The sequence below is a fragment of the Trichogramma pretiosum genome, unplaced genomic scaffold, assembly GCF_000599845.2.
Source record: "Trichogramma pretiosum strain Unisexual culture from Peru unplaced genomic scaffold, Tpre_2.0 scaffold17, whole genome shotgun sequence".
Taxonomy (NCBI): domain Eukaryota; kingdom Metazoa; phylum Arthropoda; class Insecta; order Hymenoptera; family Trichogrammatidae; genus Trichogramma; species Trichogramma pretiosum.
The window spans coordinates 1,937,773-1,954,270 of NW_019641225.1; the positions used below are offsets into that span (position 1 = coordinate 1,937,773).

Here is a 16,498-nt window from a genome sequence, read left to right on the forward strand (position 1 = left end):
TCTCGTGGCACTTAAATTTTTTTTTCTCCTTCTGGCTTTTCCGTGTATATCTCTGTATACTCCTACCCCTAATGCGTGAGATTGAATGACTTCTTTTTTCCGGATTTAACCCGTCGTTTTGTCGAGCGAGGATACGACGCGACGCTCGCAGAAAATGTTGACAACAAAAAAAAGGATAAATAAAAAACTTTCGTCTATTTGGATGTATATAATATCGAGCGCGCGTCTAGCTGCGGTTTCGCGCAAAATTGACGCAATTAATTTCAATTTGGGAAAGCCGCCTGGTAAGTATTATTCACTTCAGTCGATTAAATTGTACGGCGACGCGCAAAGCGAGCCCGGGAATATCAAAGCAAATCGCTCTGATCGATATGCACTCGAGTGCAATAAACTCGTAAACGGCGCTGCCGCCGAGAGTAATTCCCTTGCATTTATAGAGAGAGAGAGAGAGAGAGAGAGAGAGAGAGAGAGAGAGAGAGAGAGAGCAGTAGCAGAGATTTCGGCTGGAAATTTTGCATATAAATGCAACTACTAGGACCTTTTAATATTTTTTTTTTTTTATAATTTGCCATTTTTTCGTGATCATAGATGGTAATATGTTCAATATTTCTAGCCAATAATATAATAATATAGCGACTCGATATTGCTCTGTTTACTGTGTCATGATTAGTAAATATTATTAAATTCAAATTACTGAGCTTGACGTGTGATGTGTATGTTGTAATAATATTATGAGGGAAATATCAGTCGTTTCTAAAATTTCAACTGTGTAAGATGAAGTCCAGCGGTTTGTTCGATTGCGCCGTTAGGTAATTTTTATCTTACTGAAATGTGAGTATGAAACTTTTATAATACTTGATCTCGTTGGACTAATTTACAGGGTGAAAGAAGAACCTTACGACACGTCGTTTACGGAAAGTGATTCTAAATTAATTGACAAGGTAACCGATACTGAAAATTTTCAATATTCGAGGTTTCTGCCAGGAAGTTCGGTAAGTGCTGACAAAATTTTGATCAATATTTTGAACGACAATTACCATACAACTTCATTTTTTTACTAGACCCAAACATTTAAAGAACGTGACGAAAATCATGAAAGCGAATTTCATAAAGATTTAGATATAGTCTTTGAATGTAAAGAAGTCAAACCTAAAATTAATTTATTGCAAATTAAGACTATTGACGATTGTTCTTCAAATTACCCCCGAGATGTAAATGATGGCAATTTTTACGAAACTTGCAACAAAATCAAAACAGAAACCGTGAGTGAAGTGAAGAAAGAAATTTCTGATGACGTCACAGAAGAATTAAATTTGAATTTGGACTGTGACTCTGTCTTACATAATAAAAAAGGATTAGTTACAAGAAGGTTTATCAACGCACACAGACTCGAAACACACATCGATGCGACGCAAAACGATAAGACCCTCAAGTGCAACATATGCAGAAAGAAATTCTCATGTAAGGGTAGTCTCAAAAGACACGCCGATAATCTGCACAATGGTATCAGGTTTACTTGTGACGCATGCGGAAATACATTCGTAAGTAAGACCAGTCTGAAAAACCACATTGATGCGAAGCATAATGGTATCAAGTATGCATGTGATATATGCGGAAATTTATTTAGATGGAAAGATAATCTAAAAGACCACATCAATAGAGTGCATATAGGTATCAAACATGCGTGCATAATATGCAAAAAAAAATTTTCAGTAAAGTCAAGTCTCAAAAGACACATTGATGATGTGCATAATTGTGTCATACTTGCATGCCATCTATGCGGAAAGAAATTCGAAAGTACGCAAGGTCTAAAAAGGCACGTCGATGTAATCCATCATGGTATCACACATCCATGCGATGTATGCGGAAAAAAATTTACAGCTAAATTTAATCTCAAAAAACACGTTGATATAGCGCATCACTCACGGGCAGTAACTTGCTAAATGTTTAAAAATTAATGTGTACATTCAGAAGATTACTCGAAGAATGTTTTTAATGGTGAAATCATGAGTTTCTCCGAAATTATTTTTTTATGTAAAAAGAATGTATAAGTTTTGAAAAAATTGATAAACTTTTGGAGGAAAGTAAAAATCATTCTTAATCGTCGACTAATAATATGTTAAACCCTATAAGTGTATGTCAATTTTATAAAATTAGTAACTTTTTAGCACGCTTAGAGTTTTTTTTTCTTTACTAAACCTATAATAAAAACTGAGTCGCTTTAAAACTCCTTACGCCATTCAGCCCACACCACTTTGAGGTGATTATGATTATTGTTTTCTTTTCTCAAATACCATGAAATACGCTGATACTGTTGATTTCCATGTGATTTGATAAAAACAATGGAAAATTTATGATTATATTAATTCAAAAATCAAATATTTAGCTTGATTTCGGCTACTATCGATGAGGCCGATTATATAATTAATTCTTTTTGAATAGATAAATGATGTATTCACTACGCTGAAGTAATATTGGTTTCTTTCAAGGAAATCAAAATCAGTGTCTCGATCGTAACTGCTTTACTTTACAGCTATTGAACGTGATCAATGATATAGATAAAAAAAAATTTGTTAATAATCGAACTTCAATTTTCCGTGCGTAATGGTGCATTATAAAATTGCGAATACACGCCGAGAGACAAAAATAATACTTAATGATTCAATTATTACAAATGATTTTTATAATATTCAAGGTTTGTAATCGGTTAATGTATCGATCATAATTATCCATCTCACATGAAAGTTAATAACTCCGGAAAATTATAATTCTAAATAAATAAAAAAATTGCGCGAACTGACGTCAAGATTTTACCCACACGGTGTGTTGACAGTTTGATCGACTACTGTATATTTTTGTTATTACAACTGATTATTTAAAATATACTGAAAATAAAAGAGTAAAAGCAATATTTTCATTTTCTTTAGAATATTAAGTTTTTGCTGTAATGAAAAATGACTATTGACACTGCACGATTGTACTAGAATTCATTATGTTATTTGTAAGATTGAAATTTTACTTTCAATATCAATTTTACTTTTGAAAACGGTTTGCACTTTTTATAATTAAATGTTCAGGCTGAGATCGTAGTATATACTTAAAAATTGCAGAAAGATGTTAGTTAAATCATTATTTTTGATAGAAAGATATGTTATGATAGAAAGATATGAACTAGATATGTTAAACTAAAGTGCATTAATCATTACGTAGATATTTTCGAAAATTATACAATCAATATAGAATTCCAATAACTGCAAGATATTGACCTAAATTCGTTTTAATCACGATTCAAACTAAGTTTATCTATTTTCTTAAATGGTATAACCGATAGACAATAGAAAATAACAATTTTTGGCATTCCAATCGGAACACGTGTTGTGTCAACAAAATAAATGTCACATTACAGTCTCGATTGAGAAAAAAATTTTTTTTTCGTAAAAAAGCACTTGTGTCAACAAGGAGTCTCTTTTATTATCAAGTTTGCGTGTTCACCTTCAATCTTGAGAAACAATTGATAGTATGATATACTCTACAAAAATATTTACATCGATAATATGTTCTCTTACTCCTCGATTAGTAATTTCGAATCGAAAATCAAAGATTTATGTCGCGTGATGATTGTTTTCCGAAATGCTATATATATCCCGACGAGGCTCGAAACGAGCCAGATAGACTTGCACGTCTTGTACCGGCTGGTTCAACTCCACCCTCGTGTTGGGCTTGCAGCAAAGGTAAAAGTGAACTAAAAATTTTCGAAGAAACGAGTGATCGATCGACCTAGTTAAGAAAATAAGTTTCATGTGCAATTAAAATCATTTCACCGTATCTCCAGTGACGCATACTTCGTTGTAAAATTTATTACCATTGTGTTTGATCGAGGCATAGGCGATTGTTTAACAGTCAGTTGCCGATATAAATATTATCGAATGAATTAATTTAAGAAAAATATTTGTATCCCATTTTAACGGCGAAGTTTGTTTTTTCAATTTTCAGATGAAGATCGCAACGTTATTGTTCCTCGGCTTCCTGGCTTTCGCCAGTGCGGCTAACGAAAGTAAATATCATCCACGAAAAACAATATCAACATTCGCGCAGCGACGATGCGACTCTTAATTAAACGTGTATCTTTATCCCCGTAGAAAAAATCGTGTGCTACTACAGCAATTGGTCGCCGTACCGAGTCGGCAACGGCAGATTTAGCATCGAGCACATCGACCCGAAGCTCTGCACCCACCTGATCTACGCCTTCATCAAGGCCAGCCCCAGCGGCGAGGTTCAGGCCTTCGACCCGTGGCAAGATCTCGCCTCGCCGAATCTCAACGGCTTCGCTCGCTTCAATCAGCTCAAGGCCAAGAATCCCCAGCTCAAGACTCTGCTGGCCATCGGCGGCTGGAACGCCGCGTCGAGCTACTTCGCGCCGGCCGTGAGCACGCCCCAGACGCGCAAACGCTTCGTCGACAATCTCCTGAGCTTCGTCAAGCGTTACGGCTTCGACGGCCTGGATCTCGACTGGGAGTATCCGGGACGATCGGACCGAGGCAGCACACCCAAGGACGTCCATAACTTCGTCCAGCTGTGCAAAGAGCTGAGGGAGCGCTTCGATCGGGAGAATCTTTTGTTGAGCGCCGCGGTGGCCGCACCCGAGGCCGCGGCCAGGCAGTCCTACAACATCCCCGAGATCTCCAAGTACCTGCACTTCATCAACATCATGGCCTACGACTTTCACGGCAGCTTCGACGGCAAGACCGGCATCAACGCCCCCCTCTACGCGGGCTCCTGGGAACGAGGCGTGCAGAGGCAGAACAACGTGGACGCGGCCATCAGATTCTGGCTGAGCGCCGGCGCACCCGCCGAGAAACTCATCCTCGGTGTGCCGTTCTACGGACGCACCTTCACCGTCAATTCTCAATCGAAGGAGATCGGCGCGCCGGCCACTGCGGGCCAGAGGGGCCCCTACACCGGCGAGGACGGTTTCATGGGCTACAACGAGATCTGCGAGAAGCTGAAGAACGACAAGTGGGAGGCTCGCTTCCAGGAGGAGCAGAGAGTGCCTTACGCGTACAAGGGCAACCAGTGGGTCGGCTACGACGACGTCAAGTACGTGTGGGACGCGAGAAAATTTTTTTGACTTTTTACTCAACGTACAATTGTTTTATTGCAGTTCTCTCGCTGAAAAAGTGAGCTACGCCGAGAAGCACGGACTCGGTGGAATGATGGTCTGGAGCGTCGAGACCGACGATTTCAAGGGTCTGTGCGGAGAAAAATACCCCCTGTTGAAAACTTTGAACAAAATTCGTGGACTGTCCGCTACGAGCGTTCAGGCTCCCTCCTACGAAAACGGCGTCGAGAACAACGAGGTAGACGCTCCGATCCTGAATGAAATCCAACAGGATGAACCCGTACAGAACAATGAAGTTTCGTACGAGGAAAATAACGAGATACCAAACAATAGCAATAATGATAATCAAGTAGGATCCGGCGAATTGTGCACCAACGGGGACTTGTTCGCCAATCCAGCCGATTGCGCCACTTACTATCACTGCTCCCCCGGACATTATCCGATGTTGAGGCCTTGTCCGTCTGGATTGTTGTTCAATAACAATCAGAAATATTGCGACTGGCCACAAAATGTGCAATGCTGAGACAAGAAGTAGAAAAAATGTTAGAAAATAAGTAAAAGTTTTTATTTTAAGGATTTTTTTTGATAATTACTGAATATGTTTATGAAGTTTTTGTACGAAGTAAAAGAAGGTTTTAGAATATTTTTTATTACAAATTATGTGACATAAATAAAGAAGAAAACTAATTTTATTCTAATTGCATGAAATATTTATGATAGAATCTTTGTTGAGATTGAGTTTTTAAGTGATTTCTATACAAAAGAAATGAAATATTTGAAGAAAAAATTAAATGAATTTCAATAAAAATGTTCATTAATATATGAGCAAGAAATATTTATTGATGAATTAGTAAGAGATTTATACACTCGGCAACAAAATTATCGCAACAAAAAAATTCATCGAAATTTTGTCGATTTTCAAATGCTTCTATCTTGGGCTAGATTTATCGTATCGATACGCTTTTTTTTTTAATTTCTTGGAAATTTTGTCCTCTTTAAATCCATATAAATTAAGATAAGATTTGAGTTAATGTTGAGTTACCAGTAGTATTTGAGCGTGACCCTAAAAATTACTGAAAAAAAATGACTGTTTGAACGTGTACCAGTACCACAGTGATTTTTTTATCGAATTCTAACATACACCATCGCAAAGTGCTCTTTTTAACGAGTAATTTAAAAAAAAAAGACTTCTCTACGATTTTTTTAACGCCCTGTAGGTCGATTTGAAGATACTATTCAAAGTACGTAAAATCCCCCGTTTACCTGAAATCAAGACGATTTTCTGGGCATTTTGCGTACATAAACCGTACCTTCAAATCGACCTACAGGGCGTTAAAAAAATCGTAGAGAAGTCTTTTTTTTTAAATTACTCGTTAAAAAGAGCACTTTGCGATGGTGTATGTTAGAATTCGATAAAAAAATCACTGTGGTACTGGTACACGTTCAAACAGTCATTTTTTTTCAGTAATTTTTAGGGTCACGCTCAAATACTACTGGTAACTCAACATTAACTCAAATCTTATCTTAATTTATATGGATTTAAAGAGGACAAAATTTCCAAGAAATTAAAAAAAAAAGGCGTGTCGATACGATAAATCTAGCCCAAGATAGAAGCATTTGAAAATCGACAAAATTTCGATGAATTTTTTTGTTGCGATAATTTTGTTGCCGAGTGTATTTCTATAAGAATTTTTTGAGGTTTTATAGTAGATATCGAAACAATTTGTTTTAAACAAGATAAAATGGTGAAAGTGATTTTAAAATATAAATTGTTCGATTTTTTAATAACACTTCTTAGATTCCTCTCATACAAATGTTCCCTCGTAGATACTTGCAGAGATTTTTTTATAAATCTTGGATGCTTTCACGTGTGGAAAAATTACCTTTCCCGGTTGTTTGGCGATGTTGATGAATAAATTATTGCTTCAAGGCCAAGATTTTTATTCGCATAACAATTAAATAGGGAGGTGGTGCATGAGGAAAGGTTCAATTAACAATTGGAATGTTTAAAGATCGGTTCAACATGTTTATGTACAACAATAGACACAACAAAATGAATATCAGTTTGAAATATTTTATTGTTTTTTTTACAAAATTGAAGGATATTTATAAAAAAATTTTTCTAAATTAGCACACAAAGTTGTAGGTAGAAATTGTGGTTTGGTTCAAATGTTTCGGAGAAAATCTCACGATCTCTTTTTGCTACGATCACTAACTGAATTTGTAACATCATGTATAGTACTCACGTGAGAAGAGTAGTTTTTCGTCTAAATGATTTGTGACAAATCTCGCAATCGAAATGTTTACTATGATTGCGTATACTGTTTTAAATCAATTGATTTGTGAAAAATGTCACATTCAAAGGGTTTGATAAAGTATTGTATTTTATAATTTTTATGGCTTTCAATAGACTGGTGGTTTGTATACAAATGATTTGTGACAAATCTAACATTCGAAGGGTTTCCTTTGATCATGAACTGTAATTTTGTGATATTTAAGTAGAGATTTGTATCAAAATTATTTGTGACAAATCTAGCATTCAAAAAGTTTGCTCTGGTTATGTACTGAATTCATGTGTCTTTTAAGGTGATCATTTTGTCCAAAAGATGTGTGACAAATCTCACATTCGAAGGGCTTACGACGATCATGTACTGACTTTGTGTGACGTTTGAGAGTACATTTTTGTCCAAATGATTTGTGACAAATTTCACATTTAAAGGGTTTGATATGATTATGTACTGTATTAATATGTCTTTTGAGGTGACTCAATAGTTCAAATGATTTGTGACAAATATCACACTCAAAGGGTTTACTATGATTGTGTATTGTATTTATGTGAGTTTTAAGAGAATTTTTTTGACCAAATGATTTGTGACAAATATCACACTCAAAGGATTTACTATGATTGTGTACTGTATTTATGTGCCTTTTAAGATCACTCTGGTATCCATATGATTTGTGGCAAATATCACATTCAAAAGGTTTTTTTCGATCATGAACTGTCATCGTGTGTTTTTTCACATTATTTCGGTAACCAAATGATTTCTGACAAATATCACATTTGAAGAGTTTAATCCGATTATGTACTGTCCTTGTGTGAGTTTTAAGATAAGCCTTTCGTCCAAATGATTTGTAACAAATCTCACACTGAAAGGGTTTGCTGCAGTAATGTACTATACTTACGTGAGATTTTAGGGTACCTTTTTGTCCAAATGATTTGCGACAAATATTACATTCGAAGGGTTTGCTACGAATATGTACTGAATTTATGTGTTGATTGAGGGTTGCTTTTCTTCCAAATGATTTTTGACAAATGTCACACTCAAAGAGTTTATTTTGATGATGTTTTGCATTAGTCTGATTTTTGAGGTTACTTTTGTATGTGCACGACTGCTGGAAAATGGCATATTTGTCAATCTGCAATGGAGATTTTTCTAGAAGCTGACAATTATTTTCGTAATCGAATCCTTTCTTTATTAAAATTATCACTTCTTCATCATTCGGAAGATTGTTCTCAATTTCCTTTTCAACTTTCACTACAGATGAATGACTTTGATCCTCAGTTTTACAGACGTTTGGCAATGGAAACGGGAGTTCAGGTTTAAAATCTTTGTACTCTGCAACAATGAATATTTTTTCATCTAAATTTTTCTGTAACGCCATAACTTCGTGCATGTGAGTTGCCTGAAATGAAAAGTTTGCTATAGACTTTGATACTCAAATAAATTAGAACGTAATTCAAATCGCCAACTCACCGATGGTTTTTGTAAGGTAAATGTTTGAAAGTTTTTGGCTTCGCAAACGTTCAGCGAATCGATATTGTGACCGTATTCTGCATCTGTCCAAGTATCGTTAGGTTCCTTCTTTACCCTGAAGAACAAGAAAATTTGTGTAAGCGATTGCTTTATAAAATATCATATCGCGCACAAAAACTGTTATACCTAAAAGCGTCCACTTTACTTTCCATCACTCGCTTGATTATATGTATGCACTGTATATTTACACTATTATCATTGAGAAAATATTAAAGGTTATATGCCTCGAGCAGCCAACACAGAATCTCGTTAGAACGTTATAAATATAGGCTGTTCGTATAAATTTAAGAGATGATTTCGCGTTTAGGTTAGCTTTTTGTCGATTCCTTAATCCTCCGTCGCGCAGTAATGTGTGCAATACGCATGTTTCAGTAGATGGCGACGGCGCACGATGTATCGAGCGCGAGCTTTTATATTCCTGATAACGTAATCTAATTTTCCCGTTTATTCAAATATTTTTCATACTAATATTTCTGCAACCAGATCTACCGAAATTGGCTTTATAACATAGTTTTGGCTACTGAGTGCAATATCATACCTATCTGAGTTGCGAAGTTTCCAAGCAAAAATTTATCAAAATACGTAATACTTATAAAACATAGCGATACCATTTTACATGAAAATGGAAAGATAGGCATTTAACCATTAAAATGACTCAGTTAATATATATAAAAACCCTTCAATAAAAATTTAACAACTCTTTGCTCTTTGGTCATCTTTTAATTACGGCTAAACTTCGCAACCTGATGATAATATAAACTAGACAAGACTCGCGAGATCATGAAAATTATCAAGCTAGTAAACTCGAATTCGACAGATTTATGAATCGATACGTGGAGCAGATCAAATTTTCGAATTGATAAAAGTAATAATTTTATATAATTGTTAACTTTTCGAAAACGCACTGATCATTTTTGTATCATCTTTTATCAAGTTATACTAATTAAAATAAACAGTGTACAAAATGAAACTATTATTGCTAATTATTATTGCATTTATTTATTATTCATAAATAGGATGTTGCGATTAAAATGAAAGAAAATTCTGACTCACGTTCTTTGAAATGAGTCAAATATTAGAGCCTATAAAAAGATCAAAAGTTTATTAACCCATTAATAAGTAAACGACACGATTTTTATGCTGACTTACAAACGAACTGATGAAAAAATATCGAGACGTTATTCGATACAAACCCAGACAAGATTATAATAGAAAAATTCGGATTTAATCTTATGGTTTTTTAGAAAAAAATTACCGAAAAAATCTCATATGGCTTGAATTTATTCGTAATAACAACTGTTTTTGAACTTCCAAGTTATAAAAATTTATTGTACATTATCCAACTCACTTCATTTAGAATGATAAAGTGTCGTAGAATCTCTGCCAGAAACAATGCCTTCGTGTCATATTTACGTCAACAAAAATGTATTGTCAAGAGTGTAAAGTGACCTTGTTTATGTTTGATTTTTGTCGGTTATGAATCAAAAATAAAGAGTCAAAATCGTAAATCTGTGTTTCCAAAATTACTATATAAATTCAATGAGAATTTAGCGAAAAAATATAGTTTCATTTTGGCTTTCATTCTACACATTGGGTGAAATTCAGTTTGCCTTCATTGGAAGTGAGAATATTTCAGAGGTAAAATTTAATTGTCATATTTGTGTCATTTTTAAAACGATATTTTCAAAAATATCCATAGCCTGAATAGTACGTACATGTATTTTAATAATTTTTTACAAAAACAATGGTATTTCAACCAAATTTTTCATATTAAAAATGTATTGAAGTTTATAAAATGAAATTGTCAATTTTTTTCAGTATTTCAATGGAAAATTTTCTCTTTCGTGGCTTTCAAAAACTTCAAAAAGTTCTAGGGTTTTTTCATTAATTCTGATCAATCGCTACGAAAGTCAGTTAAGTTTGAAGAAAAATTTCTATATTTATGCAGTTATGATATTGCTGCATTTTAGGTTTAAAAAGTACAAAAACTTTGAGAAAAAACTCTTTTTCGTTAATTCATTGAATAAAAATGACGACGTTCTATTTCTTCATGAATTTTGTTGTATTTTGTATAATGAAAAAGGCTACTTGGGCAATAAAAAATGCAATTAGAATTGCAATTAGAATTAATATGCATTTAAAATTAAATAGAAAAGCGATTAAAATTACATAGGCAATTAAAAATGTTCAAGTTACTTAAACATTTTACGCGTCTCGAATCTTTCAACTACATTTTAAAATTCATTATTATTGATCAGAGTTGAAATCAACGGAACTGCTCTTATATTTATAGTCGATTATTCAAATAACACTTTCGTGGAACTATTTTTGAATTAGAAGTTAACATTGTAATCATTGAAGAACGGATTATAAGATAAAAAAATTCGAAACAATTATAACAGTCAGTTTATTTTTTCAAATTCCAGATGAAGATCGCAATTATATTTTTCATCGCTTTTGTAGCTTTTGCTAATGCGCAAAACGAAGGTAAATATTATGTTTCTAAAACTGAAACATAATAAAAGCAGTTGTGAAGACGTAAGCTTATTAATTTTTTTTTAACAGGAGAGCCCGATCAATATTTATCAGAACAGAACGAAGTCAATGAAAATGTACCAGAACTGAACGAAGTCAGTGAAAATGTACCAGAACTGAACGAAGTCAGTGAAAATGTACCAGAACTGAACGAAGTCAGTGAAAATGTACCAGAACTAAACGAAGTCAATGAAATGATGGAAAATTTAGAAAACCAAGACAAAGGCATGTCAGAAGTAGAAGATGTTATTCCAAAAAATAGGAATAATCAAGAAGAATCTAAACAATTATGCAAGGAAGGAAAATTATATCGTAATCCAAAGGACTGTGGTACTTTTTATAGTTGCGCCATTGGACATTATCCATACTTGATGAACTGTCCAGCTGGATTACGTTTCAATGAAAAGTTGAAAGTTTGTGACTGGCCACAAAATGTACAATGTTAAAAAAATGGAAGATAATTTAAATAATAAATAGAAGTTTTGCAATGCAAAGGAAGGAAACAAAGGAATTTCTTTATTAATTTTCTGTACAAAGTAAAAAAGGCTTTTCTAAATATTTTCCATTACTAATTTTGTAAAATAAATGAACGAAAAATCTAATTTTATTCTTCTTCAATGAAACAATAATTTTGAAAAATCTTTGGTTGGATAAAAAAAATAAATCATCATGAGATAAATTAAACGGATTTTGATTGAAAATTCATTAATAATTATTTTTAATCTATTAATTTTTCAATCCATTAATACATATTTTTATAACTTTTTTCTGGGGCCCCATAGCCCTTGAAGTAATTTACTGTAGGATTGATAAATACGCTGCAATGAATATGGACAACATTTTTTAATAATTGTTACAACTATTTATAGAGTCGTTTAATCTTACGTATATTAATGAAAAACAAATATAAAATATTGACAGTGATTTTAAAATTAGAATTGGTCGATTTTTCAAATAAAAAATGTGTTTAGAAAAAAATTTAATTAGATTATTCCTTCTGATAAATATTATACATATGTGATGTGGATCATAACTGTAATGATATACTTCCTGAATTATTTTTTTCTTATAAAAGTGCCATGGCCTTATTGTGTCACTGCAGTCGTCCTTGGTCATTACAATTTTTGTGGTGGTATCTACATTAAGTACGAATTTTCCAATTCATAATGAATCCATTCATCGTGATTATATAAATGAATCCGTTATTAGTTAAAATGATATGATTTTTGAAATTGCGAGAATGTTATATGGTTTTGTGACGTGCATTGGAGCCGCTAATAAAATACGATTCGTTTTTAACGAAGATATTTTCTGTGTATAATTATAAATGATAATTATGACTGATAATTTGAATTTCGAACGATATGATCAACAGTAATACTTTGGCTAGCAAATTGAAAATGAAAAACTGTTAATATTTGAGTTTATATATAAATGTAATTTGTCGTTCTTCCAAAAATTGAAGAATATTTCGATGCTGTTAAGGAAGACTAGCACGTTTACATTTAAAAATGTATAGAAACGTGCTACTCTTCCTTAACAGCGTCGATTTATGGAAAAGATTTTTCAAAATAGCATATAAGTTTTCATTACGTGAGGTTTGTGTCAAAACTCATGCTGTTCCATTGCTACGATCATGTACTGTCATTAATATACTTATTACGATACTCCTTAAGATACTCATTTTTGCAGGTGGTAATCGTTAAGGGCTTTAGTTCAGGTTTCACATCTTCGCACTCAAAATCAATGAATATTTTTTCATTTACGTCCTCCTCCTCCTCCTCCTCCTCCTCCTTCAACGCTACAACCTCATTTATATGATTCGCCTAATATTAAAATCGTTCAATAGTTTTCGATAGTTTGAAAACAGAACGTATTTATATCATTCATTTTCTCATCATTGAACTTACCGATGATTCATAATATGGGAATTTCTCAAAGCTTTTGTCTTTACTGGAATTCCTCCGAATCGATTTTAAAATCGTCGTTAGCATCTGGCCAAGTATCGTTTAGCTCTTCCTTTACCCTGAAGATTAATATCATAAATTTGATGAAGACATCTCTTATTAACCTATCGTTACATTAACAGAAAAGAGTATACCTGATTGTGTATTCTTTGCTCACCATAACTCGCTTCATTATATACAGTCAGTGTGAATTTTGAGAAAAAATATTCGAGGTTGAACGCCTTGAGTATTCAAAAACACCATACCTTAATTCCGCCAATTTATAAACACTTGCTTAGGGATTTAGCTCCTCACCAGCAACTGAACGAATTTATATTTGTGCACTAGCAAAATTAGCAAACTATCTCTCAATCGTCTCCACCGTCAACAGACTGTATATAATGATATTTTACAAAGTATGTGTAAAATGCATATCAAGGCGCTCACGTGTCGTTGTTGTCATTAAGGTTAGTTGGCTTTTGATGTATTGAGCGCGAGTTTTTAAATTATTGATAACGTGACCTATCGTGCGGATATGATTTGGGTGCGTGCAGTGCGTTAAAGTTACCAGTATTCTTAAAATATTCTTGATTATGTGTCATAGGTATAAAAATTATTTATTTGATTTTTACTTTTTTATGAATTCTTTCACATCGATATCTCTGCGAGGATGTCTATCCGATCCGAGACGATTTTATCTCTGTGATTATACTGAATTTAGTCTGATTTCAGGGTTCGTTCACGAAGTAAAACTGCCGCACCGATCGCTGATATCGACTCAAGTGGATAGGAATAGGGGATTAATTACGATGTTTCTTAGTGAAAGTTTACATTTACATTACATTACAATTACAATTATTGCTTCAAAGTTAGGATTTTTTACTAAGGTGCCTATAAGAAGTAGGTATTGCAAAAAACATTCAACTGATCATTGAAATCTGGAAAGATTGGTGCAATATTATAAAGAGCGAATTTAAAACTATAGCTGTGATAATATTTGACTCTTTATAAGACAATTTAAAAACAAAATGAATAATAGTGTGAAATATTTTATTAGTTTTTTACAAAATTGAAGGATATTTATGTGAATGATTTTTCAAAATTACTTAACGTACACATGTAAAGGTAGTAAGCGTCGAATCCAAGAAGTCTTTATTGGGTTCGAATGTCTCGAAACGAATCTCACGAACCTTCTTTACTACTATTAAGAACTGTATTTATGTGAACTTTTGGAGTTCCCTGACGGCAAAATGATTTATGAAAAGTCTCAATTTCGAAGGGGCAATTACTAAAAAAATGTACTGAATTTATGTGTCTTTTTTGGTGACCATTTTGTGCAAACGATGTGTGACGAATCTCACATTCAAATTATGCACTGAAACTAGGTGAGATTTGAGGTCACTTTTGCGGCCAAATGATTTTCGACAAATTTCACATTCAAAAGGTTTGCTCCGATCATGTACTGCATGAATATGTTTGTTGCGATTACTTTTATCCCCAAATGATTTGTGACAAATATCACATTCAAAAGGTTTGTTCCGATCATGTACTGCATTTACGTGAGTTTGGAGGTTTTGCTTTCGTCCAAATGATTTGTGACAAATGTCACATTCAAAGGGTTTGATTCGATCATGTACACTAGTTATGTGCTTTTCCAGGTTTGCTTTTTGTCCAAATGATTTATGACAAATCTCACATTCAAAGGGTTTATTTTGTTCATGAACTGTATTGATGTGAGATTTGAGGTAACCTTTCCGTCTGAATGATTTATGACAAATATCACATTCAAAGGGTCGGCTACGAATATGTACTTCATTTGTGTGCATTTTTAGGGTACCTTTTTGACCAAAAGATTTATGACAAATATCACATTCAAAGGGTCGGCTACGAATATGTACTTCATTTGTGTGCATTTTTAGGGTACCTTTTTGACCAAAGGATTTGTGACAAATCTCGCATTGAAAGGGTTTGCTACAGTTATGTACTGTATTTACGTGAGCTTTTAGGGTACCTTTTCGTGCAAATGATTTGCGACAAATATCGCATTCAAAGGGTTGGCTCCGAACATGAACAGTATTTTGGTGCCTATGGAGGGTACTCTTGCTTGAAAATGACTTGCGACAAATGTCACAGGCAAAAGGCTTGCCAAAATTAGGTACAACTAAGTTAATTAATATATTTTCATTTACGTCATTATTCTGTTCATCGATTTCTGTTTTCATAATAGGTAGCCAAAGCTGATTCTCAATTTTGCAGTTGGTTGTCGATAGTGCTTTCGGTTCTGATTTGAAATCTTTGCACTCAAAACCAATGAATATATTATTATTCGCGTCATTGGTCTGATTTTCGTTTTTTACGTTTACCATTGGTAAATAATTCTGATACTCCGTTTTGCATATGGTTGTCGATAAAGACATTTGTTCAGGTTTAACATCTTTGCACTCGAAATCAATAATTATTTTCTCATCTAACTTCTTCTGTAAATTTATATCATCATTCCTGTGATTAGCCTAAAAAATTAAAATTTTATTATAGTTTTCGATAATCGAAAAACGGAATGTAATTGAAAAATTTTACTCACTGATAATTTACAAAACTTTGATGTTTCAACGTTTCTGGATTCGTAAGAGTTAACCGAATCGATGTTAAAATCGTCGTCTTCATCTAGCCAAGTATTATTTGTCTCTTCCTTCACCCTGAAGATTAATATCAAATTGGATAAAGCCATATCGTTAATTAGTCTATTACAGTATGCACACAAAATATTATACCTGATTGTGTCCTCTTTGCTCACCATGACTGACTCAATTAAATATCATCACTGAGAATTTTGAGAAAATATTCGAGGTTATACACCTTCGAGTAGCCAACAACACTGAATTTAGATTTCCCTGATTTGCAAACACTTGGTTAAGAATTTAACTCATCGATAGCAACTAAACAAACAACTGGTAAAATATCGAGATTAACCCGCGATCGTTGTAACTTCTTGGATATGTCTTGCCCTGTTACCGTTGACTGGCCATGTGCAGTTATGTACTGCAATAATAAGGGCATTCGCATTTCGCATATCATGATGCCTC

At 33.7% G+C, this 16,498-nt stretch overlaps 4 protein-coding genes across 4 annotated transcripts; 2 read left to right on the top strand and 2 right to left on the bottom strand.

Moving 5' to 3' along the window:
- Positions 1–760: 760 nt before the first annotated feature.
- LOC106649095 (chitinase-3-like protein 1) lies at positions 761–5,655 on the top strand. Its single transcript, XM_014366367.2, has 6 exons — positions 761–809; positions 881–992; positions 1,062–1,541; positions 3,994–4,054; positions 4,140–5,097; positions 5,162–5,655. Exons 1-6 carry the CDS (start codon positions 775–777, stop codon positions 5,640–5,642), a joined length of 2,127 nt encoding a protein of 708 aa, XP_014221853.2. The 5' UTR covers positions 761–774; the 3' UTR covers positions 5,643–5,655.
- A 1,909-nt stretch (positions 5,656–7,564) lies between these two features.
- Positions 7,565–9,208, bottom strand: LOC106649097 (zinc finger protein OZF-like). Its single transcript, XM_023458166.1, has 4 exons — positions 9,061–9,208; positions 8,875–8,989; positions 7,933–8,803; positions 7,565–7,596 (listed from the first exon to the last, which is right to left on the bottom strand). The coding sequence occupies exons 1-4, from the start codon at positions 9,084–9,086 to the stop codon at positions 7,565–7,567; spliced, it is 1,044 nt and encodes a 347-aa protein (XP_023313934.1). The 5' UTR covers positions 9,087–9,208.
- A 1,307-nt stretch (positions 9,209–10,515) lies between these two features.
- LOC106649194 (endochitinase-like) lies at positions 10,516–12,000 on the top strand. Its single transcript, XM_023458229.1, has 3 exons — positions 10,516–10,572; positions 11,361–11,421; positions 11,500–12,000. Exons 2-3 carry the CDS (start codon positions 11,361–11,363, stop codon positions 11,913–11,915), a joined length of 477 nt encoding a protein of 158 aa, XP_023313997.1. The 5' UTR covers positions 10,516–10,572; the 3' UTR covers positions 11,916–12,000.
- A 2,477-nt stretch (positions 12,001–14,477) lies between these two features.
- LOC106649193 (zinc finger protein OZF-like) lies at positions 14,478–16,438 on the bottom strand. The gene is made up of 3 exons (XM_014366480.2): positions 16,187–16,438; positions 15,997–16,111; positions 14,478–15,925 (listed from the first exon to the last, which is right to left on the bottom strand). Exons 1-3 carry the CDS (start codon positions 16,210–16,212, stop codon positions 14,723–14,725), a joined length of 1,344 nt encoding a protein of 447 aa, XP_014221966.1. The 5' UTR covers positions 16,213–16,438; the 3' UTR covers positions 14,478–14,722.
- Between the last annotated feature and the right edge of the window lie 60 nt (positions 16,439–16,498).

Excerpts from the sequence above, each read along its gene's own strand:
- LOC106649095 (XM_014366367.2), top strand. The coding sequence starts at position 775 with ATGAAGTCCAGCGGTTTGTTCGATTGCGCCGTTAG. Across the intron at positions 1,542-3,993 it reads ACGCATGCGGAAATACATTC|ATGAAGATCGCAACGTTATT; the intron begins GTAAGTAAGACC and ends TTCAATTTTCAG. Across the intron at positions 4,055-4,139 it reads CGCCAGTGCGGCTAACGAAA|AAAAAATCGTGTGCTACTAC; the intron begins GTAAATATCATC and ends TTATCCCCGTAG.
- LOC106649097 (XM_023458166.1), bottom strand. The coding sequence starts at position 9,086 with ATGGAAAGTAAAGTGGACGCTTTTAG. Across the intron at positions 8,990-9,060 it reads AGTAAAGTGGACGCTTTTAG|GGTAAAGAAGGAACCTAACG; the intron begins GTATAACAGTTT and ends CTTGTTCTTCAG. Across the intron at positions 8,804-8,874 it reads TTACCTTACAAAAACCATCG|GCAACTCACATGCACGAAGT; the intron begins GTGAGTTGGCGA and ends TTTTCATTTCAG.
- LOC106649194 (XM_023458229.1), top strand. The coding sequence starts at position 11,361 with ATGAAGATCGCAATTATATTTTTCATCGCTTTTGTAGCTTTTGCTAAT. Across the intron at positions 11,422-11,499 it reads TGCTAATGCGCAAAACGAAG|GAGAGCCCGATCAATATTTA; the intron begins GTAAATATTATG and ends TTTTTTTAACAG.
- LOC106649193 (XM_014366480.2), bottom strand. The coding sequence starts at position 16,212 with ATGGTGAGCAAAGAGGACACAATCAG. Across the intron at positions 16,112-16,186 it reads AGCAAAGAGGACACAATCAG|GGTGAAGGAAGAGACAAATA; the intron begins GTATAATATTTT and ends ATTAATCTTCAG. Across the intron at positions 15,926-15,996 it reads CAAAGTTTTGTAAATTATCA|GCTAATCACAGGAATGATGA; the intron begins GTGAGTAAAATT and ends TTAATTTTTTAG.